Below are 25,594 nucleotides of genomic sequence, written 5' to 3'. Positions count from 1 at the left end.
TACATATGTGTATGCACTTTCGGTTATTATTATTTTTACAACATTAAAGCTTTTTTTCAAAGCTCTTCATAAAACGAGTCTGATAGTAGCAAAGAGATATAAAAAGCGAGAGAGAAGAGAGCAATCAAAGAGAGTGTACGATTTTGAGTTTAAATTGCCATTAAATTTCCATACGACTTCAGTAGCGATCTGGTGCGCGTGGCAAGTGGTTGTTGTTTAGGATCAAACTTTCGCTTAACATAAACAAATTAAAGTACTTAATATGTCTGCAAGCAGCGTAATACCCAGCACAGTTAATGCCGATCTGCAAAAGGAACGCGATGGCGCTAGCTTCAACAGTGAAGAATTCGCTGCCTGGTGGGCGGGCGGCGCAGAGCAATTGAAATTTAAGAGAGGCATCAGTAAGTAAGAGACAAGCAAGTTTGGAATACTTAAGCATGCAACAACGTAAATACCTGCTGCTAATAGTATATAATGTCAACACACCGTTCGCCTTTGTTATCACATCTACATTGCTGGTCAAAGGTCCAGATAAACAAATTGCAATCTTGCTGTCGAAGCTAAAATCAGCTTTATTATGTTTATAATAAACATCTGAGATTAACTACTAATGCTGACTAAGCATTTTTACTCTTTGGCTGTAACTCTCGTTCCCTCTGTTTGCAGAAGAGTACATGTATAAGGATGTTGATTTAGCTGCCCTCAATCAGGTCGACTATTTGTCCCATGAGGACATGTGCGAGTTCGCCGTAAAGAACAGCATTAATGTGGCGAAAAAGCTGCGACAGCTGCAGGCAGAGCGAAATCCTGGCGGCAACGAATATTGGCCGTGAGTAAATGTAGCTCTCTTAAAGCAAGCTCTCTTCTAATTGCCTCTCGATATATTGCAGTACGCTGTATGATTCGCCCGAGTTGTGGGGTCTGCACAAAGTGGGAAACCCCTTCACCGTGATGTTCGTGATGGTAATTCACGCTCTGAAGGATCAATGCACACCCGAACAGTACGAAGAGTTCGGCAAGCGGGTGGAACGCTTCGAAGTATCCGTCGCCTATGCCCAAACGGAGCTGGGACATGGTACCTACTTGCGTGGCCTGGAGACTCGCGCCGACTACGATCGGGAGACGGATGAGTTTGTGCTGAATACACCTAGCATTACCGCCTACAAGTGGTGGCCAGGCGGATGTGAGTTGTACATTAACTAATGATAAACCCTTAATCCTAATTTCCATCATTTTTAGTGGGCCAGTGCTCCAACTATTCGATTGTCATGGCACAGCTGTACATAGATGGAGAGCTCAAGGGACCCCACTTATTCTATGTGCAGGTGCGAGAGGAAGACACACATGAGCCACGGCCAGGCGTGCACATTGGTGAGATTGGCAAGAAGATGGGCTTCCTGGCCGTTAATAATGGCTTCCTGGGTATGAAGAACGTGCGCATTCCACGCACTCGGATGCTCATGCGGCATGCTAAGGTAAACCGTGATGGCACCTACGTGAAGAGTCCGGCCGATGCCCTCACTTACTTTGCCATGGTCCGCACTCGCTGCATCATTGCCCGCAACATGTCGTTGATTCTGGCCGTGGCAGCCACCATTGGCACTCGCTACTCCGCTGTACGCAGACAGAGTCCCATCGATCCCAAGTAGGAAGTATTCCGTGCTTGTGCCAATATTTTGTGTACTTAGAGAAACTATTTTGCAGGTTGCCCGAGCCTCAGATCTTGGATCATGTTACCCAACAGCTGAAGGTCATCCCAGAGATAGCCGCCAGTTTGGCCTATCGTAATGCTTGTGACTATCTCCTGGAGCTGTTTGATGCCACCTCCAGAGATAAGGACCAGGGAAGATACGAGCGATTGCCCGAGCTGCACTCGCTCTCCTGTGCTCTGAAGGTGCTCTGTTCCAGCGATGCCGCCGCGGGCATTGAGCGCCTGCGATTGGCTTGTGGTGGTCATGGTTACCTGACCTCGGCTAATCTTGGCAACATCTATGTGAACGCAACAGCTGCCTGCACCTATGAGGGGGAAAATACTGTGCTTCTACTCCAGATTGGACGCTTCCTGATGAAGTCGTGGCGCGCGGCACAGAGTGGAGCTCCCCTAGCACCCACTGTCAGCTACTTGGCAGAGGTGCAGCGGAATCCCGAGTTTGGAGTCTGGACGGGCAGTTGGGAGAACTTGGTTAAGGCAATGCAATTCGCTGCAGCAAAGTGAGTTATGCGTGTGAAACAAGCCCAATTCTGATCTGGATTAACCTAATTCCCCCTTGCATTCATTAGCAAGACTCGCATCGCCTTCAATAATCTGGCCAAGCGCTTGGTCAACGGCCAATCAGAGGAGGTGGCCGCTAACCAGACGGGCATTGAACTCACCCAGGCTGCAGAGGTATAGTTTCCTTAATTCTCATCAGTAGAGTATAGTAAATATATTTACATTATTTCCTTAGCTGCATGGTCGCGCATTTGTTTTCCATTCATTCCTCACTGAGGTAACTGGGGCAAAGTCCAAGAAGCGCTCATCAGCTCTTAACCGAGTGCTGGAGCAGCTGCTAGAGCTGTACCTAGTGAACGTTACACTGAACAACATGAACAACATCCTCCGTGTTGTGGCCTTAACGGATGCGGATCTGAACAAGCTGCAGTCACGTCTGGAGACAGCTTTGACTAAATTGCGCCCGGATGCGGTGGCCATTGTCGATGGCTTCGACTTCGCTGATGAGCAATTGAATTCCACATTGGGCTCCTATGACGGCAATGCCTATGAGCGAATCTTCGATGCCGCTATGAGTGCGCCGCTGAACCAAAAATCGGTTCCTAAGAGCTTCCACGAGCACCTGGGGCCCTTCATGAAGTCCAACTTATAAAACGCTGATGTATATTCGTCTCTTAGTTGTGTCTCTTCTTTTTGTATATATGTATGTATTTTACTCTTAATTGATTTGTAAACACTTGTTAATCGCATCAGCAGCAGCTCGTACAAGTTGATTTATGCTTTATCTGCGCTCTCTTTGACGTGCGCTCAGCGAGTGTATTGCGATGAAAGCTCTTCGGTTCGATGCTCTGCACTTTGCCCTCAAAGCTTTTTTCCTCATACACGCTCTGTGCGCTATCGTCTCAGTTGAGCGTTGTAGCTTGGAGCGACAGCAGCGATCGGGCTTTCTATTTTATTATTGTTTCTCTTTTGTTAAATATTGTAATATACTAAAATGTCGCATATTAAAAATTTAATACCAACAACTGTTAATCCTGATTTGCAAAAGGAGCGCTCATCGGCCAGCTTCGACGTGAACGAATTTGCTGCTTGGTGGCAGGGAGGTGCTGATAAACTTGAGTTGAAGAGAAAAATTGGTAAGTAAAGCGCGAGGTACACACACTCACACAGCTGATGCTTGCTTCGTCTGTGCCTCTCTCTGTTGCTCTCGCACCCTTCGTAAGCTACGTGATTTAGCCGCTGCTCGGCTAAGTGTTTATCGCAAATGTTAATTATGTTTGGCCGGCAAAGTCCAATAGATTATATCAAATACATTGTCTATAGGTTTCACGTGTAAACAAAATGTTTGATAAGGTGCTTTATGCCTTTATGTCCATTGATTTTGGTTATCAGTCTGAATTGTATTTACTTCTTTGATTGCATTTAATATCTATAATCCAAAGTGTAAAGGCTGGTAGAGCAGACTTTGATATGTACTATGCACTTCACACGGACATTGTATCATCTTATCTTTATCTTTAGAGCTTGCTATCTTTAGTGATCTGGAAGACGGCTATGGCATCAACCATGAGTACATGTCCCACGAGGATCTCTACAACTCCACCGTAAAGAAGGTCGCCGAAGCAGCACCTAAGCTGAAGGCCCTGCAAGAGAAACTGAATCCCGGCGGCAAAGACATTTGGCCGTAAGTTCAACTCATGATTGACCTAACTGAGCTAAAACTAATTATAATTATTCATAGTGGTTGCCTGTTCCGCGTTCAGAGCCACGGACTCTTTCCGGCTAATCATCCGCTGGCCACCCACATTACCATGTTTGTAGACGTGATCAAGGGTCAGGGCACACCTGAGCAGGTGGAGAAGTGGGGAACTTTAGCCGAGAACTGCAATATAATTGGCACCTATGCTCAAACAGAACTGGCCCACGGAACCAATGTGCGTGGCATCGAAACACGCGCCGACTACGATCCCAGGGCGGGCGAGTTTGTGCTCAACACGCCCAACCTGAAGGCCTACAAGTGGTGGCCCGGCGGCCGTAAGTGCTTTGCATATATAAACTTAATCTTGAGTGCTTGAGTATTAATATTCAATCCTCTTCACAGTGGGCCACACGGCCAACCACGCCATGGTGGTTGCCCAGCTGTACATATCCGGCAAACACAAGGGTGTGCAAATGTTTATTGTGCCGCTGCGTGATCCGGAGACCCACATGCCACTGCCAGGCATCGACATTGGCGAGGTGGGCAAGAAGCTGGGCATGGCTGCGGTCAACCAGGGCTTTTTGGGCCTGAAGAACGTGCGCATCCCACGCACCAACATGCTGATGAAGTACGCCAAGGTGGAGCGCGACGGCACCTTCATCGCCAGCCCCGCTTCGAGGGTTAACTACTTGACAATGGTTTACACGCGCTGCCTCATTGTTAACTTGAACTCATCGCTATTGCTCCAGGCGGCCACCATAGCCACTCGGTACTCGGCCGTGCGTCGCCAGAGTCCCATAGAGCCCGAGTAAGCAAGAGACTTTTAACTGATTGACATATTACTCTGACTCTTTTGTTTTTAATATCAGTGAGGCCGAGCCGCAGATCATTGATCATGTGACACAGCGACTGAAACTGTTCCCCGAGATAGCGACCGGCATGGCCTATGACATCGCCGCGAAGCACATGTGGGAGCTGTACGATCAGACGGTGTTGGATGCCAACAATGGAAAATTCGATCGTCTGCCCGACATGCACATTATGTCGTGTGCCCTGAAGGTCCTCTGCACCACCGACAGCTGCGCGGGCATTGAGCGTCTGCGTCTATCCACTGGCGGCCATGGCTATCACATTGCTGCCAATCTGAGTAACATTTACGGCAATGCCGTAGCTGCGTACACCTATGAAGGCGAAAACACCGTGCTGCTCTTGCAGATTGGACGTGCTCTGGTCAAAGCTTGGAACAGTTTTAAGCAAGGCCAGAGAGTCTCTTCCGCGTATGGCTACTTTGAGTCTTCTATGCGCCTGAAGGAATTCCCCAAGTGGAACAATTCTTGGCAGATTATTATTCAAGCCTTGCAATATACAGCTGCACAGTAAGTGTGTTACATGTACAGCTTGGACTCTGACTAAACCCTTCTATATTTATAGTAAGACACGTATCGCATTTGAGAACATGTCGGAGAGAATTGCTGCTGGGCAATCACAGGGTGTCGCAGCCAATAACACGGGTATCGAGCTCACCCGAGCTGCCGAGGTGAGTTATTTTATTATACTGCCTTCAACAAAACGGCTAATCTTTAATATCCTTTCGATAGTTCCATGGTCGCCAGTTTGTGTGTGAAACGTTTTTGAACCAAATTACTGGACCTAATGCACAGAATCGTTCGCCCGCCTTAAACAAGGTGCTGGAAAATGTGCTGGAGCTGTTCCTGGTGCAGACTGTCCTCAACAATTTGGGCGAGATCTTGAGAGTAATAAGAATACTTCTAATATTGCAGTTTGGTTAAATCTGATTAATCATGTATTCGCGTTTCTAGTTTGTCAATCTGACCGATGCCGATCTGAGATCTCTACAGAAGCGTCTGGAGGTGTCGCTGGAGAAATTGCGTCCCGATGCGGTTGCCATCTGTGATGGCTTCGACTATCACGATCGCGTGCTTAACTCAGTGCTGGGCAGCTACGATGGCAATGTCTATCCACGTATCTTCGATGCGGCCAAGCGCAGCACCATGAACCAACGACCAGTGCAAAAATCATTTGAGACCTACCTGAAACCCTTGATGAAGGCCAGTTTGTAATATGTGTGCAATTTGGGAATGGGAATGGGAATTAAAGAGAAAATCAACCTTTGCTGTTAGGAGATGCATTTTAAAAATACAATTAAATGACATGAATGATGTTATTATATTTAAACAACAAACAACCTTTTTATCACTATGCATGGAGAGAGCAATTAAGAGTCGGTAAGTAGCCATCCACTTTCATTATAATCATTTCTACATCATGTTTAAACTGAGGATTATAACGATTTAGAATCGTCTGAGGCCCCTTCCCATTTCCAGATGTAAACACTCTTTCATTTTGTTTAAATTAGTTTTATTCCGTTTTTATTTAGCAAATCAAAACCAATTTCTCAGTACATTCAGCGCATTTAATAAACTAACAAACTAAACGCTTACATAATAGCAATATAAAAAAAATAAAACACATTATGTAAACTTTTTGAAAAGAGAGAGATAGCGAGAATCGAACGTAGTTGAGCTACGAGTAAATATGTGTGTATAAAAAAGTTGCAGTTGCGTTTTTTACAGTGTAGAAAAAGTTGATATTCGTATGCAGAATGTGTGTGTTGTGTGTGTGGATTGTATTTTTGTTCTTTTCTCGGTTTTTGTTTTTTAATAATGATGAAAGTTTTTGTTTAAACACTTCTATACTGTCTGCTGTGTATATATAGTTAAATTACATATGAATTATTTAATTATATATGCATCATACATGATAATTACACACACAATTGATTTAGTTGGCTTAACTTTATGCTATTATTATTATAATTATTATTATAACTTTCTTTTCATAATGAAAATATGGCATATGAGCGTTAAAATTGAAGGAGTTTGGGTTCTTCAAAGGTTTTTCGATTAACATTTAAACAAATATTGCGGCTAATTTTATGTTGTATGTGTGTGTAAGGTTTTAACAGTATTGTGTGTATGTGTGTGTGTGTAGTGTAGGCAGGAGTTAGTTGTAAACTTAACAATAATAGACTTTTACTATTGCGTGTTTGTTCTTTGTTTATTTTTTAATATTTATTGTGTTCTTCTTTTTATGCATTGTAAAAATTATAAACAATTTAGTTAGAGCGCAAGTCGAACGTAAAGCTAAATAAATGCACAATTGTTGCATGCGTTATATTTTATTTTCGATTTTGATTTTTAGCCATGGAAGAGGAAGCAGCTGAAGTTAGGTGAAGCGCAGTAGAAAAAGTTAAATTATTTCATTTGATGTTAGGCTGGCGTAACTTAATTAAATTATACAAATTACTTTTGCTTTTATTTATTGATTTCCTTTCCTTTTCAATTTCAATAAATATTTTTCTTCTGTTTGGTTTTTTATTTAGAAAATAGTAGAAATTTTGTGTTTTTTTGTTTTCTCTAGTTGATTTCAGTTTTGAAAATGTTTTTACGCTTCGTTTTAATTTTTTTTTGTGTTTTCTTTTTGTTTGTTTCGTTTTTAGGAATTACACTAATAATTACATAGTTATGCTTATGTATAATATGTATATAAACTAAAAAACATTTATGCATCATTTTCCATATTTCAGATGTGCCACGCAGATAATTATTCGGTAATCGGATTTTTCGTTTCTTTCAGTTTTTAATTGTGATTCGATTTTATTTAAAATTAACAAACTTTCTTCTTTTTTTTTTGTGGTTTATAAATTGGAGCTTATTATGTTTTTTGTTTTTATTTTTCGACTTTATTAAAGAGTGACATCCAATTACATAATTGTGTATTCAGCTAACATATATGTTTTGTTTTTTATATTATTACGAAATTATTTCATTTTCGTTTACATCTATGTAGTTGTGTGTGTGTGTGTTTGGGTGTGTATATTATAATTATTGTTATTTTTTTTTTTTGCTCTACTCATTTATATTCATAATTAATTTGCTTAATTTTGCCCGCCCTTATATTGTTTTTTTTTTGTCACTATTTATATATTTATATATATATATATATATTTATATAATTTCTTGTTTTTGTTATTATAAATTTCGCATGATTTAATTTGCTTTTATATAGTATTTGATATCTTGTTGTTTTTGTTGCTGTTGTATTACACAATTTGCTTAAAACTTACTTAATTAGAAAAGTTTGCACACACATGCACACACACACACAGCGAAATGTGCCTGTGTGTGTGCGTGTATGTGGGTGTGTGTCGCATTTAACTTACAGGTAAGTTTGAAAATTTTCCGAATTTTCTTTTCTGTTTATTTGTTTGTTTTTTTTTTTCTTTTCTTTTCTTTTGTTACCCCTCACGAATAAATTGTGTTCTCTTAAGAGTTGCTTGTTTGCTGTTGTTTTTGTTGTTGTGTTAGTTGTTTATTTTTTTTTTTTTTTTGTTGCTGCCGTTCATTAAAGCAACTGGGAAATTTCGCGCAGTGTATTGAGCTGAGCTGAGCTGTCGATTAACCGTATTCAAACCCGTGCCAATTGCTGTTGACTGCCACGCCCACATCCTGATTTCTGCTGCTGCCGCACCCCGCTCCCCGTCTCGTCCAGATCAGCTTAATATCTGCGCGCTTGGCCATTATCTCAGGCGTAGAACTCACGATTATTCGCATTTTTCGCATAGGAATTGTTAGCGGGCGAACGCTTTGGCTCGTCCAGCGCATAGGAGCCCTCGTCCTTTTTCCGCATGCGATACACAATGAACATGACCACCAAAATGGCGCACAGCAGCCCAACCACGGCGCCACCAATGACCGCTATACGAGTGACAAAAGAGACGATCGATTATTATGCATTGATTATAGTGTATGAGTGTATGAGAAATTGGGCTCTTCTACTCACCAGCCAAGATGCCGGGCTGCGCAAAGAAACTTGTCGTGCGATCCTCCTCGCTCATGATGACGATATCCCCGCTGCCGCCGGGCCTGTGCTCGCTGATCTTTGTGTCTGTGGGCTGGCTGTTTATATTGGTGTTGGGGTCCAATTCGTGGACGTTGGTGCTGCCGCTGCTGCCACCCGCTGCAAAAATTCAATATAGAGCATTGAGTATATATATATATATGCATGTATATATGTATGCATGTAGAGTATTGGAGAGTTGATGCGAGTATCAAACGTGCAGAAACACAAATAGTTACGTAGTACATAGAACCAGTGTCCAGTGTGTAAGTGTGCGAGTGTCGCTGTGTGTGTGTGTGTGTGTGTGTGTGGGTTAATGAGCTGAACTAGATATGTGTGTGTGTGCGTGTGTGTGAGTGAGTGTGAGAGTCTATATAGATATATGCAATATGTACAGGCTTTAAAGTGCTAAGTTAGTTAGTTAGTTGTTCAGCTGGGCTCAACTACTTTGATCTGCGAGCATTTTGAGAACTTCTCTCTGGCCTATGACAGTTAGCTAGAAATTCAATTTATCAAACAGGAGTTCGCGGACCGCCCCCCCTCCCGTCTGCTGCCATAATCAGAAAACTTTTGTCACAAATTTCTGGTTTATCCTCGAACAACTCGACTAAACTTGTTTTTCCTGCCAACTATTAATCTTGCCGCCGCTGCGTTTGACCTAGTTGGCAGTTGAAAATTTGCATATTTTAACTCAAATTTCTGGCAGCTTGAAGTCTCTATACGTTTTTTCTTTTTTTCTTTTCCCCATCTTCTGTCTTATGTTATGCTCGTAAACACCTGAATGGGTAAATTTAATGCCAATTAGCACTCGGAGCAAATGAATTTTAATTAATTTAATTGACATTTCCCCTCACGCTTATGCGGGGGCACATGTCAGGAGCAGGTCAAAGGGTTTGCTTGAAATGAGCTTAAGACAAACAAACGAATAAACAAACAAACAAACAAGCGAACAAGTGAGCAAACATATTGCTTGTTTAGTCCTTGTATCCTGCTTGCAATGTCAACACAAATACAAACATCACATACGTATGTGTATGTTTATGTCTGTGTGTATAACTAAACGAGGGCTCTCCAATAAGTGACAGACAGATAGAGAGAGGGAGTGTGAGAGTGAGGGAGGCAGATTGAGTACTTTAATTAGAATCTCTGCCTAAGAGTGCGTCTACTGCATTTTCGAGCACTTTATTGAACTAGTTTTAGTTTAGTTTAATTATTGCTTTTAATACAAGTATTTATATTAGAGGTGCAATTGTAGCTCTTTGATGTTAATATAATAATATTTTGCTTAAATTGATATGCTCCAATTTAATGTCTCATTACTTCCCTATATTTAACTATTCAAACTATGCAAATACTGTCCCTATATGAACTATTCCTATTTATTTATTGGACTGCCCTCGCACATGTGCTATTGTTCATGGCTTTCAGAGCATTTGAAATACAATTCAACATATTAATTAGGATCAACATTGCCAACGGCACTTCAGATACTCCTGCCATGAGGCCATAGAAGGGGTAATCCAGCTCGTTTGCCGAAAATAGAAAATTAATGAGCATGCGGATTGAGTATTTATTTTCTCGTTCTTTTGTGCACTTGAAGCTGTGCTCAGGTTAGCTTTAAGTTGACGAAGTTCTCAGAAAGGTTAAGCCTAGGAGCCTGTGCTAGGGCGTCTCTCAAGATGTTGCTGTAAATAGTATTTGCTTTTGGCTGGGAATTGAAGCCAGCTGCTGCTGCTGCTGTTGTTGTTGTTGTTGTTGTTGTTGTTGTTGTTGTTTGGTTGTCTAATGCAAATCATAGCAGTTGCAGAACTCTTTGACTGTGGCCTGATTGAAAAATGCACTTTGCACAGCACTCCCAGTCCAACCACTGCGTATTGACGTGGGCGTGGCCAGGGGCACTATAGAATGTTGATTGTCAAAGCCAAGCAGGAGACACACAGCCCACGCCACACCGAAAACTGCTCAGACAAAGGCACTAAACGCCAATGCGTCGTATTCGCAACAAACAATGTGGCAACTGCCTGCGCAAACAGGGCGGGTGGCAAAGAGGTGCCAAGGGCGTGGCGGTATGGGTAGCGGATCGCTGATGGTGCGCCACGCCTTCTACGCCCTTCAAACAGTGATTTTTCATGTGAAGTGGCCCTGTGAAGTGTTTTCCCCTCGTTGCCAGTGGAAAATCACAGCGCAGCTTAGTGAGTTCCTTCAGAAGTTTGGTGCTGTTCAGACAGTAAATCTAATGCTTAGGGACTGTCGGTGTGACTGCTCGGGTGTGTGTGGGTGTGTGTGTATGTGTGTGTTAATGGAACTTTACAGCACACAATTGCGAACCGTGTTGTGCGGCTCAAAAAGCCAGCCAAATGGCAGCCGTTGATTGAGTGGCTTTGCTCAAGCTGGAAAAGAGGGAAGGGAGCACAGCTAAATCGATTGTTTGCTCGTTTGTTTGTTTGTTTGTTTGTTTGGTTGTTTTATTTTTTGTTTTTGTGGACTTATCGGCTCAGAAGACAGCAATAGTCATTAATTAATCCCTAACTTTCAATTTAAAATCCCCAAAAAGCTAAAAAGCCTTGGCTATAAATGAGGGCGAGAGTGAGGCAAATGAAATGAGCATGAGTTGAATGAAACTAATGTGAAATATATAGCTGAAAATTGAAACTCTGTGTTGGATATAGTTGGCAAGGGTATCAAGAGTTGGTCGTATGTGTTGTGTAACCAGAACCGAGACAAGGACAACGCGTCGATCAACGTAGAGGCAAAGAGAGGCAGATAGAGAGAGAGAGAGAGAGACATATTGCAGCAGCCGTGATGAGATCTAAACTTAAAACTAAACTCAATTCGTACTTAAACAAGAGATAAATCAAAGAAATACAACCAACTAAAAGCACCAAAAAATAAATAAACTGCCCAACTATATAAATAGAGAGAGAAAGATATAGGGATATAGGTGTGCACTGTAGAAACAATAAAAATAAAAAATATAAAACAATCAAATTAATTAATTAAACTACATAAATAATACGGAATAAGGCAAAAGCAATTAGCTAAATAAATAAATCATCAGCCAACAAAAGCGACAGCAATGCCAAAATGACAATTGAATAGTGTGGGGCAATCGCCCCTCAGAATGCAATGAAATTGGCAAATGTGAAGTCGCATTTGTTGGCTGAAAATGTGTCAAAAACTAGTCGCATGCTGCACAGGCTACACTGCAAGAAATAAGTGCAGAGTTTCAGTGCAAACTCTAATATAGATGAAATTGCAATCGAATCGATTATTGATTTCAAATATATATATATATATATATATATATCAAGTATATATATATATGTTTTCATCTTTTGCATTCACTTTTCTCGCAGTGCACTTGGGCAGTCGACTAATCTTTGGCCGACACAACTGAAGCATGCCACAGAGCGTAAACTTAAAGCATAGTAGTGTAGAAATGTGCAAACACTGCTCCCGGACAAAGCACACACAGTGAGAAATTGATAGACAATAGCAACAAAGGATGATAACAAAGGACAGTCACCAAACACAAGATATACAGAAGAATGAAAGGAAATACAAACAAGGATAACAAACTAAAAAACATAAAAAAAAGAAGGCACACAACAGAAATATAAGAGGGAAACACAAACAAATAAACAAAATAATAATAATGGAAGAACCACTGACATCCGCCGGCTGGGTGTGTCACATCCTTGTTGACACTGATCTCCGTGTAGAGTCCATCATCCTCGTCCACATTCTCATCCAAATCGATAATGTGACCATCACCATCGCCATCGTTGTCATTGCGTCCATTGGACGTCTCCACATGCGTGTGATGCGTTTGAGTGATTTCGCTCTCGGGATGTGGATCGATCAGCTGATCATCTTTGTCGTCCGCATCGTCGCCATTGTCATCATCATCATCATCGTCGTCATCACCATCTTCGTCGTCGTCATTATCATCGCCACTGCCCTGCAGCGTGTCCTCGTGATCGAAGGCATCGTCCTCATCCTCGGCATCGGGCAGCAATGGAAGTTGGGGCGTGGACTGATTAAAGGTCGAGCTGGGAGTGGCCAAGGTGGTGTTGGTGGTGGCGATGGTGCTACTGGTGTTGTCAACTGATTTCGATTGTTGTTCGGTTGCTGTGTTGTTGAGTTGGGGCGGATTGGTGGTTGTGCTGGTGGAGATGGTGGTGGTGGTGGTGCTAATGGTTGTTGTTTGTGTTGTTGGTGTGTGAGCTGCTGGATATAAAGATGTGGTTGATGTTGTGTTTAAATAAATATTAAAGAGTTTCTTGAAAAGTGGATTGTTGTCGTCGTTTCGGTTGTTGTTGTTGTTCTCATTGTTGTTGCTGTGGTTATTGAGCTTGTTGTTGTAATTACTTAAAATTATTATTGGACCTGTCGTATTATTATTGCTAAACGTTGGAATTGAAAGGAGGTTCGATATGTTTGAGGTGTTCAAATTGGATGAGGGATTTGTAATGTTTGTTGTAGTTGTGGTTGTGGTTGTTGTGGCTGTTGTTGTTGTTGTTGTTGTTGTTGTGTTTGTGAATTGATTATTAAGAGATGTAGAACATGTAACGTTGGCATTGTCAATGGTTGTTGTTAGTCTAGCTTGATCTTTACCGATTGTGCTGATGCCACTACCACTGCTGATGATGCCGTTGTTGTTGTTGTTGTTCAGGTTGTTGTTCTGGTTGTTCTGGTTGTTGATATTATGATTGCTGTTGGCGTTGGTGCTACTACCAATGATTGTGCCACTATTCGCTGGATGATTGTTATTATTATTATTATTATTATTATTATTGATATTGAGATTATTAAGATTGTTCTTGTTGTTGATGTCGATTTGATTATGATGATTGATTATACTCGAGATGAGATCGTTGTCGTCGTTGTCGTTCGTTTTATGCTTACTATTTGAGTTGCCCGCGTTCTGTAGGCGCGTGTTGTGCGAACTGGAATGGTGATCGGTTATGGCGTCCTCGTCATCGGGTCCAAAGCCAGAGCCAGAGTAGTCCGTTTCCTTTTCTAGATCATCGTGTATCTGAAACAATAGAACAAAGGCCCAAAGTTAAGTGCTTTCTTTAGCCAACAGCAGCAACTGCAACAGAAATACACAAAATACAAGTTAAGAACTGTTGCTTTTGTCCCAAATTCCCTTTGGAGCGGACGGACGGACGGACGGACTTTTGTGTGGCGCAACAAATGGCAACGATTTGCATTGAAAATTATGCGACTGCCATGTCCTTGACAGGCAGCAGCGCGTACGGTGCTTGACTAGCGGGTGCGGCCTGAAGGCGGACGAGGAGTAGGAGTGGAGGGGGAGGAGAGTGCGGCACAATGGGGCATACCTACACTGGGGACACATTTATATGGCCATTGTCTGGCATCGGGCCCCAGTTGGTTGACTATTGCGAATGCTGTGGCTTTCGTGCCTTCACTGTGGCTTTTGCGGTTTATTTGGGCAACACAGAACACACACACACACACACACACATAGACAATGGCAGAACAAACTGTGACCAATGCCAATTGTCCTGGCACAGAGGCTGCCCCCCACACTTGGCGCTTGTTTATTTACTTTAATTTTGTCGCCGTTTGCTTTGGCCCATAAAAACAGTGCAGGACACAGGACAAAGGACAGACACTGAGAGAGTGATGGAGAGAGAGAGAGACAGAGAGTGAGGGGAGCTGGACTCAAGGAGTCAGTAGCCTGAAGCAACTTAATTGAATTTGTTCACGCGTTATGAAATGCCAACATGTTTACGTTTATCTGTATAAGTGTGTACAATATACGACGAGGGCCGGGACGGAGTTGCTGGGGGGCTGGCAACGGGGCACTTGTTGGCCCACCCCGCCTGCAGCCACGCCCCCTCGCTACACAGTTCGACCATTAAGAAAACGGTTAGTCGCAGCTGCTTAGCCATCAGATGAATGCCGAATTCCTGCCTTCAACCGCAACAAAAACATGAAGCAATATTACCTTTTACCTTCGACTCAACTGTTGACCTTTAGCCAAAAAAAAAAACATCGTTATCATTATCGTTATCATCATCATTATAATGCTTATGCTCACATCGACGCCATTGGGCGCAATTCGAGAATTCTCTTTGTCCACAGAACTTTGCTAACGAATGTGCAGCGGCGCTTGAATTATTTCTAATTGCTGCGTCGGCATTCAATTAATGCGTGTCCCCATTTATCTTGCCGTAGCTGTAGCTGTAGGTGCGACAGATAAACCCACTTTTATTTACGTTTGCCATAAATCAGTTTTAGCCCTAAATTATGAACTTGGGCCGCTTTCGCCACTTAATTGAGATTTAATGGCATCTTAGCTACTAAATTGCTTGGCCTGTGCGCATTTAATTGCTTTCGAATGCTTAATCGAATGCTACAAATTATTTCTTTAAGTTCGTCTTCTTTTTTTTTTTTTTTTTTTTTATGGAAAACAATGTCAGTATAGATAATGCTATTTACATTTGTTTGCTTAAGAAGCGAATCATAATAAAATGCACCGAAAGCAATTTCTTTAGCTATTTGTAGATTCTTGGAGCTACAAGACAAAGCTACATTTTTTGATTAACTGCAAATTTTGTAAAATAAATCTAAGATATTGAAATTTGTTATTAATATGAAAAAGCTTCTGAAGTGCTGCTATGATTTCTTACAGCCTTTCAACAAGACACACATTTATCATAAGCACATTATATAACTCATCCCAGAAATTCTCTCCTTTCACAATACATTTGCTAATCTTTCCTAACAAAAACTCCCATCGATATTGATTACACCCACAATTCTATATCTAATGTCCTCTTGGTTAATCGAAAAGTTGACTCGCTTCGCTTCCCAAATTGTTAGCTTTGCTAAAACATGCCAAAGTGTGGCATGCCACATGCAAATTGAAAAGCTTTCGTCTAATTTGATATTTGTTGAATAATTACCAAGCACCGCATGCGCGTCTAATGGCGCGTGTGAGAGGGCTTAGCTGCATGCAGCTTCCCAATTTGTAGCCCATGAATAAAACATTCGAGCTGAACTCGGGCTGCCGTCCGTCTATTGCTACGGAAACACGCGGCATTTAATTAAATATAATTTTTATTTTTAGATAGCGCTCAGGCGTTGAAAGTGAAGCGCATGTTTTTGTAATTTATTTTGCACACACTCACTCCACACACACACACACACACACACACACTCGCACACACACTTCCATTAGAGACAAATTGAAAGCATACAAGCCGGCGGCTCAACAACTTTGGCAAGCAAAAAAGCAAAAACAAAATACAATACAAAATTTTACATGAAATGCGCTTATGGCGAAAATTTGTTTTTCATGTTTGGTTTTTATGCTGTGTGTGTTTTTTTTCTCTCACTCATTTGTTTTTTCTTCGTTTGCGCTGCGCAATTTAATTAAAAAATTTACGACGTTTGGAAAAATTGTATTATTGCGTATACGCACTGCGGGCCAGCATTTTTATGGCGCTCATAAATTTTCGTATATGTGTGTGTGTGTGTATGTGTGCTTGTGTTTGTGTGTGCACATTCGCGCATTTGTATACACAAATCATTTGGTCAAAAGTGGCTCATAAAGTATAACAAAATGTTAGCCAGTTTTTTGTTTCTATTTCGTTTTTTGCTTTGTTTTTAACTGTTTCGCATATGGGCCTGCTGCCTGCTCCTTGGCTGCACAGTTTATTTAAAACGTTTTTCAAACAACATTTTAGCTAGTTGCCCCAGCTGGAGGGAGCTCGAGTGGCAGGCCCCAGCCCCTGCCCTGCTTCGTGCCTGGCCACAATTCTTTGTCGCTGTTTTCCCCGCTTGATTTATGCAGCAATTAGCAGCGGGGCGTGGCGAGTGGGCGTGTTGCGGGCATTGTTGCTGCTGCTGCTGCTGCTGCTAGACTGCGCGCTGTTGCTCACGTGGCTGTTGCAAGTTTAATTGCCCTGTTGCCGCCTCGCTGCTGTTTGGGCCACATTTGTTGCCTACTTTTCAGCGCGGCCGCCAATGAATGAACTCTCGATGCAGGCGGCAGGTCTGCCAAATTGCACTTTCATAGTTGCGGTTTACGCTTACTTAGGCGCCAGCCTTTTGGCCATGGCTCTTGGCTCTTGGCTCTTGGCCGTTGCCTGCTGGCTGCTGGCCTCATTAAACATGGCCCGCAAACGTTATACGCGATCGATAGACTGCTCGCTCGCAGCTGCGGCGGCAACTGTGAATTTTATGCAATAAATTGCTTTGTTAATAAAACATGAGCAGTGGGCGTGGCTAGCGGCTGGCGGCTGGATGATGCTATGTGGGTCATGCATGAATTTAAATGATGTCATTTGAACGTGCCACCTGCAACGGCAGAGCAAGAGAGAAACAAAGAGAGAGAGAGAGAGAGAGAGAGCAGCTGCAGCAAAAGGCAGCAGCTGCTGCTATTTTCAGTTCAACTTAATGGCGCTGACTTTAATATTTTTCGCATTAAATTTGCATTTGCTGTACTGCAAATTCCAGCTGCAGCATTTGCAGCAGCTGCTGCTGATACTGTTGCTGCTGCTGCTACTCCTGCTGCTGCTGCTCCTGCTGCAACTATTGCTGGCTGGCCAACGTGGCGTATGCTTGACACCGTTTGTGATATATGAGCGCCAAGCCACTCGACTCGCCTCCCCTGCTGCTCGCCTGGACTCGTCTCGTCTCCGCTGGCAAATATGAAATATGCAAATGCTCACATAAAAACGCTTTGCACAAAGTTAATATCGAGCAGCTGAAAATGTTTTAAAGAGTTTCTCCAGCTCCTCGCAGTTCAATTTCAACTTGCACCAAAAGCTAAACTTTGCAGCTGAAGTGCAAAACTGCAAATCAAATTTATAAAGGAGAGCAACAACAGCAACAGCAACAACATCAACGGAGTACAACAAATTTCTTTGCCTTAATGAAAACAGCAAGCAACGAGCAGAAAAGTAACTAACACAAAATAAAAATAAAAATAAGAAAAGAAAAATATTAACAAAAAGTGCGCAAAGAAACGGGCAACAACCTTCAAGCATAATGAGCGCGGAAAACTATGTCAGCTCAGATGATGTACAACAAGGCAGCCAGGAAAAAAGGATAATAAAGGAACACATAAAAAGGGTATCATAAACTTGTGCAAGTTGCAAGCCAGAGGCTGAGTGTATTTCAGGCACAGAGAGAGCACTATAAAGTACTTCGTATATTGAGCAGAGAAGCTTAAGAAGTATTTTATTTACATAGAAATTCTTAAAGAGAAATCAAGTTAACCTGATTTGTATGTCTCTTCGAAGCGGGTGGAAGAATTTCAGATATTGCATATATAATGAGAGCTGTTGAAAACTTTGAAAGGTTTATTGAGCAGATGCAAAAAATGTTTTCAACTCTAGAATAGGCATGCAATTTCATTTAGCTTTAATTTAACATACATATGCGACAATTAAAGCATTCTCATCATGTCATCTTGGCCTTGCTACATCTTCTCTGCTCCATTAACATTTTCACTCACAAACCATTTGCAATTCTAAATTATTATTTGGCAAGTGAAATAGGTAAATACGCAGCACAATCATAATTTATATGATAATCTCATGAATTTTTCAGACTATTCCTAATGAAGTTTTAGACTGTTGGGTGGCTGCAGATAATGGGCGTATTGAAGGGGGGCAACGGCAACGGCAACAGCAACAGCAACGCAACGTTGTCCGCCCACTTGTTTCGCTTTACTTTTGGGTCCTAGGCAAACGTTTGGTAAGCACTTGTCATGTGCAGAACCAGCACAGCATCAGCCCGAGCACTGAGCACCGGCTCCACCTTGGGGCCAAAGGACAAGTTGTTTTCCTGCATAATTAATGCAGGCGAAATTCAATTTTGAGTTGCTGCCTTTTCTGTATTTTGCTGCTCATGTGTAGAGGACACACGCAACAGCCGACAACAATTTGTTACCCTTCCCTCCCCTCACCCGTGCCAACCACAAAGCTAGGCGCGTGTTGCCTCCAGTCTGCCCCGTCTTTCTGCTGAAGTGAAGAGATTTAGGGAAATAAATTGAGGTTAAGCAGAAGGCGATTTCAATTGCGACACTTTTGCCTCTGCCCAGCTTCGGGTCGTTTTCTCTCTGTGTTCTCAGTTCTCTTTGTTGTTGTTTGAACGCACAAAAATGCTGTACAGAAGTTTTCATGGAAACTTTTTTCGGTTGTCAGTTGCCAGTTGCCAGTTGCCAGTTGCCACTGGTCGGTTGCCAGTGGTTGGTGGCAAGTTGGCCCAGTTGTGGAGCGGCACGCTTATGGAGTAAATTGTTGCTTTGACCAGCGGTTGGCATTGTCGTTGTTGTCGCTCTTGTTGCAACAGTTGCTCAGTTTGTTTGTGCAACACACATGCAGCACTGATGCTGCTGCAACAACTGAATTTTCACATATTTTTCTACTCCTTCATCCATTTTTCCTTTTCTACTCTCTCTCCCATTGAAGCACTCCAAGTGGCCAGTTTTTGTTGTAGGAAATGTTGGGGAAAAACTTTTGTGCATTTTGTACAGTTTTGCAAATGTGGCTGGTAAACGTCCCTGCCGGCCGTACGATCCTGGCTAACCGCAAGGCGGCTGCGGCTGTGCGTTGGGCCCCATTTGAATTTGGCATTTACTGCATTTGGGCCGTTCAATTATAGCTAAAGCTCCGAGCCAGTTGCCAGTTGGCCATCAAATTCTAATTTATTTACATGCATTTTGCACAGCTCGAGCTGGAGCTGGAGCTGCATGGAGCTGAATGCGGAGCTCAGCAGTTGCAGCAGCTGCAGACGCATTTGTGGCAAGAATAGCTGAGCTCTTATTTGCTTGCCCCCACACGCTTCCACTTAGCCGGGCTCGGAGTTCGGTTCGGTTCAGTTCAGCTGTTGGCCCAGTTAACATTTCTTTTAGCCCACTTCACTTACTATTTTTTTGCTCTGTGTCTTTTCTCTCTGCTTCTCTTATTCGTTTTCCCAATTGCCCATTTACATTTAGATTGAGGCGTAATGCAATCAAATGACCAGCACAAATATCATGTGTGTCTAGATATCTATATATCTATATCTGTATCTGTGTCTGTGTCTGTATCTGTCTGTGTATATGTATATATGGCTAACCCACTTTAATGGCTGTTTTTGGACAGCCTCATTTGGCGCACATTAAATTTGCATTACGACCTACTCCCCACCTCTCCACCTCCCCACCCTTTGCAAATAATTGCTTTCTAAATGCGCGCAGTAAATTGAAAAAGTTTTGGGCCAAGCTGCGAGCCAAGAATTGCACCTAAATATCAGTTGCATGTTAAGAGTTGGCCAAGTTGTGTGTGGTTTTTTTTTTTTTTTTTTTTTTTTTTGTTACCCTCTCTTTGTGTCTCCCTCTCACTTTGGTTACATTTGGGGGCAGCTATAGAAAACTTTTACTTTTCCTGCTCCACTTGCGATAACAATGTGTGTTCTGTTGTTGCAGGCAAAGCTTTTGTTGTTGCGGCCTTGCAGCTGCAACAGTTGCTTGCATAATTTGCAGCACACTCTTTGCAACGTGCTAGAAGAATTAAATGCGGCGTATACGTAATGCGATATGGCATGCTACGTTCTATGAACCATTGCTGCTCAAATTTGTCTATAAATTAAATATATTTTAAATATAATTTAACAGCTAAAGCACTTTTAATTTACATATTTAAGCCATCTCCATGGGTCTCCTTAAATCTTGCTCTATTTCCACTTTTATTTGTTGCTTTAATTTCAGAATTTGGCTAAATAAATAAAACATTTCGAGCAACAACAACAAGAAGGAATTCCTAATGAACAACATTCTTGTGAGATGAAAAACAAAAACAAGAACGTGCCCAGTTTGATAAAAAGAAATATGGGCAGAGCATAAAGGAAGACTTACAAAATTTTAAGCAGATCAGCAGACCTTTTCAATTGAAACAAAGTGAAACCTTCAGGCGGTAGAGCACAAAATATTTCAAGCATGCTTTGCAGTTTTCAATGCCAACATATGTATGTAACGGCATATATATGTATAGTGATATATACTATAATAGATATATGTATGTCCATGTGAAGAGTATAGACTCTGCGTATATGGAGAAGCTATGCCTATCTATATACATTCGGTTGAAGACTGAGGCCGAATTCTCTTATCTGGTGAGTCCCATACATAGCTGATATGTTAAGCTATTTCTTTAAATATTTATAATAATTATAATTTAACACTTTGCTGGGTATTCTTCTAGTCGGTTATTAATCAAAGACAACGCGTTTATTTAACAATGTTCCATGGCTATTATTTGCAGTTGTTGTTGTCTTTGCAGTAGTTGTTGCTGTTGCTCTCGCCGTTGTTGTCGCTGTCGTAGCTGTAGTTGTTGTCATTGTTGTTGTTGTCATTGTTGCTGTTGCCACTGCTGTGCATTGGCATAATTTGGCACTTAATTGGCAGTTTGTTGCCTCTGCCTCTGCCTCAGCCTCTGGCCCTGCCCCTGCCCCTGCCTGCTCCTTTGCATTTGCATTGCCCGCTCGCCGTGGTCCTGTTCCCGCACCGGATTTCAGGATCTGCCTGTGCACACTCTGGGCACATTTATCAAGCTCAGGCACGCTGTCAGCGCACAGGAGTTGCGTTTCCCTTTTCTTATTCAACTTCTCGCCTGGCTGTGCTCTGTCGTTTCTGTTTATTGTATTATTGTGTTTTCGGTTTGCTTGCCTCTCTTGCTCTGTGCATACACACACACACACACACAAATACACAGACAGATAGCAATGCATAATGTATGTGTATTTTCTTTGATTATTTTTATTTTTGGCGCACGCACGTCAACCGGAAACGGAAATACGCAAATTTGCGCATTCAATGCATATTCCTTCGTGCAAACTTCTTTTATCACGTTCAGCTTTTGGTTACGACTTGGCTTATTGCTGATGAGCTGCCGAGTTGATTTATCTGCCTTTGCTCAGTCTCCCTTGTCTCTCTCTTTCTCTCTCTCTATAGTTCTCTCTCTCTGTCTATGCTCTATTTTAGCGTGTTATTTGTCTGCTGAAATTCGTCTGTGGTCAAGTCTAGAAATTTGCGGCTTTAATCGCTCGTTTTGAGCTTTTAATGCGCTTTTCGTGTTGCCCTGCCCAATTTTCGTTCAACGTGAGCTCCAGACACAGATTTGTTGCTCTCCCCCCCATCGCCCCTCTCTCCTCACTCTTTACACAGCCCAACAAGAACAACAACGAAAATTGCCAACGCAGCATTCACATCATTATGAGCATCATTATCGCCATCATCATCATTTGCTTTGCTTTGCTTTGCTTTGCTTTGCTTTTGGTTGGTTTGCTGCTCATCAGTGAACAGAAAATCAATAACCGCACCCAGGAACAGGCGTCGTCTTGTTTGTTGTTATTTTTTTTATACTTTTTTTTCAGCTTTTCTGTAATATTTTTTTTTTTTTTTTGTTTACCCATTGCCCATTGCCCATTGCCCATTTCGTTGCATATCTATCTCGCTCACACTTATGAAATGACTGTCAGTTATTCTTTTTATGCGTCGCATCGCATTAGGCAAAGGCAAATTATGAGCGCAAATAGCGAAAGCTTCCAAGCAGATAACAACAACAGCAAAGGCAAACATATTCCACACACACACACACACATTCAGTCCACAGCTGCTTACATTTTAAAGGCAGCGCCTAAAAGTATGCCGCGCTTTAAATGCAGACGGCGCATAAAATGCAATTTATGTCGCGCATTCAACTCCTTGGCCGAGCGCTAATTGAGGCAGCAGCTGCTGCTGCTGCTGTTGTTGTTGTTGCTCTATCTGCTCTGGCTGCTGGCATAATTAATCCGCTTTAAGGGTCAGGTTAGGCAGCCCAACCCTTAACCACAGGGCATAAAATATAGGATTAGGACTAGCCAGTCCTAAGTCCTGGAGCCCTTTGGCACTTTGCACGCTGCTAATCAAAAATTAACAAAGGCGCCAAAGTTTGCGGCTAACTTTAATCGATAAATGTTACAGAACTAAGCTTAAATCTATCTTCGTTCGCACTCAGCTCTCTGCTCCCCCTTCCGGCAAAGACAATTTGCATGCACTGTCAAGCGTTTGCCATGGAGGGGGAGGCACTTGGAACCCTTTGCAGCTAATAAGCCAACATTTTTATTGGACTCCCCAGATGAGCTAAGCTAAGCAAGCAATAAACTTGCCAGCTTAGCAGCGGGCTCCTTGGAGATGCTGCTCCCTTTTACCGGCTGAGAGGAGAGGGACTTGCCGCATGTTAAAGCTGCTGTTGCATTTTAATTGCGGCACCAGAGACGCGACTTAATGTTTGCTGCTGTTGCAGCAACTGAACCGAAAGCAACCAAAGGAAGCCAGGCACACCCACACAAACACACACATGTAGAGCATGCAGAGAAACTTGCACGTGTGCAAAGCAGAAGAAGAAGAAGAACTTGGCAACTTGACTGCCATGGCACATCATTAAAATTTTAATGCACTCTCTCCTCCTCCCCATCACACACGCTGTGACAATGCATTGGGCGTGGCTCAGCCAGCTGCTCAGTCAATCGCAAGCGCATAGAAATGTTACGTTGAGCAAAAGGATGCGATGGAGCGTCCTTGTGCCTCTGCCACAGATGATCGACCGTCAGATGAGCTGTACATAATTGCAGATTGAAGCTGTTTCCCTTGAAATGGGCGAATTATTCAGTGACACAGGTGAAATGAGATGTAAATTCCATGGATACGATGCCGAATTTCAATTAAATCACAGCTGCCTATTCTCATAGCTGAAGGATTTAAGTAAGTAGAGAACATGTAGACAGTTCTTTGGCTAGAAGTTTCATTTTATGCTAGACTTATTATGTATTATATGAATTTAATATAAATATATAAAATGCAACATATCCGATCCAATCTATCCGAACAGAAATGAGCAACAAGTTGCTAAAAAAAAAAACTGCGATACAAATTTCGTTCCATACCTAAAGAAAGCCGTTAATATTTTATTGCGAAGTATTCAAGGTTTCGTCCTTCAGGCATGTCAGAAATATATCCCTGCTGCTACAGTTGTTAGCTGCCAAAAGAGCTCGCTCTTTGGCATTTCTCAGAGTTTTATTCAATTAATGCTTGTCCTTGTGTAAAAATATCTATAATTAAATTTAAACTAGCCATTAGAGCAACCTTTGGTGCACGACACTAAAATACTCCACCCTAACTTTGTTGGCTGCCCCAATTGGTTTCGCTTTACGGGCGAGCTGTGGGGCCTGGGGCGAGTTGTCGAGTCGGTGCAATGTTGAGGTAGCTAACATTGACAGCGGGCAACAAGGATGCTCATTAGTGGAGCAGCGTATTAAATTAAACCAGCAATCATACAAATGAGCACAGCCACGCCCCCATTTGTGGCAGCTACTGAAATCTGCATAATTCAAATTGAAATTGGTATCGATGCAACAAACACATAAATTTGCATTCATCATCATTTATTGAAGCAAATATTTTGACAGCGAATTGTTTGACTGATGAATGTGAGCCACATTGTTGTGGCTGCTATCCAATATATATGAATCATATTTCAATCTATATATATATATGGGTGTGTGTGTGCTCTGCGAGAGCAGCTTAAACTGCTCCCGCATTCCGTTTTAGTTGCACTTGGTCCCAGCTCAGTGTTTGCATTCGAGTAGAATGGCCAGCAGAGCCTTGGCTTTAGCTTTGGCTCGGGCCTTGGCTGCGGCTTTCGCTTGTGTTTCAGGTGCACAGCGCATGCAATCAACGCTTGCTGCACGTATGCAACAAATGTAATTAACTTGCAAGCCACAGCAACATTTTGTGGCATGTTGCAGCTGGCTGAACTCAGCTGAATTATTCATGGGGCATTAAGACAAGTTGCTTGACCCAGCCAGGCAGCTGCAGCAAAAGCAAAGCCGAGATCCTTTAAGAAGGCTGCACTGAATGTCAGCTAGGTTCAACAAACTGCGTCACGTTGCGCCTAAAAGCACACAGTCGACACGCACACACACACACACACACACACACACACACACACACACAGACACTTAAGTGTGCGGTTACAAGTCAAATTGCAACGTGGCAACGCTGACAGAACGACAAATGACAGTTAAAAGCGAAAGAAATAAGAATTTTCCACTGCCTGAGAAATAGTCGCCCTGGGAAAGGAAGTGAGTCCTTTGGGCCAAGCCTTCGCCACAGAGCAAAGGAAGCAAGCGACAACTGCAGCCGAGGCAGAGACTAACGAGCGGCTCTCCAAAGTGCATGCCTGAGAGAGCGCCAAGAATGCCAAGTAGGCAGCACTAGATGAACAACTAGGAGATACCCTATAGAAGAAAATAAAGTGCTGAGGAGTATATAATAGTTTTATCGATATAATTTATGCATTTTACTTTATATTTATTACTTTATAATTTGTTTTATTATTATTTTTTTAAAATTTTTTTTTTTACTTTTGAAATCATTTTCTGCAGGGTATCTAAAACAGTCACCATCCGTCAACTCTTTCGAATTGAATTGTTCTAGTGCTTGAGTTGTAATTCAATAAGTTGGCAAACATTTAACTGGCCAAAGCGCTTGGGCCAAAAATAAATTATCACCGTTTCGGCTTGCAGCTCATGTCAACTTTAGCCTGAAGTTTGATTCGTCAACTTTCGTTTTTCACATCATTTAACAATTCAACGAGTTTATTTTTAATTGCGTCTACTATAAATAAAACAAAATTTTAATCCCCTTCTGATATAGGATATATGTAGTTTCATATGCCAGTGAAAGCATCAATGTCAAC

The 25,594-nt window shown here is 42.2% G+C and overlaps 3 protein-coding genes across 8 annotated transcripts in view; 2 read left to right on the top strand and 1 right to left on the bottom strand.

Annotated features, from left to right (window-relative positions):
• The first annotated feature begins 172 nt into the window (after positions 1-172).
• On the top strand, positions 173-3,228 carry LOC6579537 (probable peroxisomal acyl-coenzyme A oxidase 1). The gene is made up of 7 exons (XM_002005395.4): positions 173-401; positions 667-829; positions 891-1,183; positions 1,240-1,645; positions 1,705-2,211; positions 2,281-2,386; positions 2,448-3,228. Exons 1-7 carry the CDS (start codon positions 263-265, stop codon positions 2,862-2,864), a joined length of 2,031 nt encoding a protein of 676 aa, XP_002005431.2. The 5' UTR covers positions 173-262; the 3' UTR covers positions 2,865-3,228.
• LOC6579536 (probable peroxisomal acyl-coenzyme A oxidase 1) lies at positions 3,207-6,088 on the top strand. The gene is made up of 8 exons (XM_002005394.4): positions 3,207-3,348; positions 3,734-3,896; positions 3,954-4,246; positions 4,314-4,719; positions 4,781-5,287; positions 5,343-5,448; positions 5,510-5,665; positions 5,732-6,088. Exons 1-8 carry the CDS (start codon positions 3,207-3,209, stop codon positions 5,990-5,992), a joined length of 2,034 nt encoding a protein of 677 aa, XP_002005430.2. The 3' UTR covers positions 5,993-6,088.
• Positions 6,089-8,414: 2,326 nt separating this feature from the next.
• LOC6579535 (syndecan) overlaps positions 8,415-25,594 on the bottom strand; it is a 137,631-nt gene continuing 120,451 nt past the window's right edge. Inside the window, exons 3-6 of one of the 6 annotated variants that reach the window (XM_044010797.1) lie at positions 13,449-13,869; positions 12,504-13,061; positions 8,775-8,951; positions 8,415-8,689 (exon numbers count right to left, since the gene is read on the bottom strand). In XM_044010797.1, the coding sequence (XP_043866732.1) occupies positions 8,517-8,689; positions 8,775-8,951; positions 12,504-13,061; positions 13,449-13,869 (1,329 nt within the window). In that variant the 3' untranslated portion in view covers positions 8,415-8,516. The remainder of the gene's footprint in view (positions 8,690-8,774; positions 8,952-12,503; positions 13,062-13,448; positions 13,870-25,594) is intronic. The other 5 variants (XM_044010798.1, XM_002005393.4, XM_032730598.2 and 2 more) reach the window with 5 other exon arrangements.

Source organism: Drosophila mojavensis, unplaced genomic scaffold (assembly GCF_018153725.1).
Source record: "Drosophila mojavensis isolate 15081-1352.22 unplaced genomic scaffold, ASM1815372v1 contig_80, whole genome shotgun sequence".
In the NCBI taxonomy this organism is placed as follows: Eukaryota; Metazoa; Arthropoda; class Insecta; order Diptera; family Drosophilidae; genus Drosophila; species Drosophila mojavensis.
This window is presented reverse-complemented; position numbering and strand designations above follow the sequence as displayed.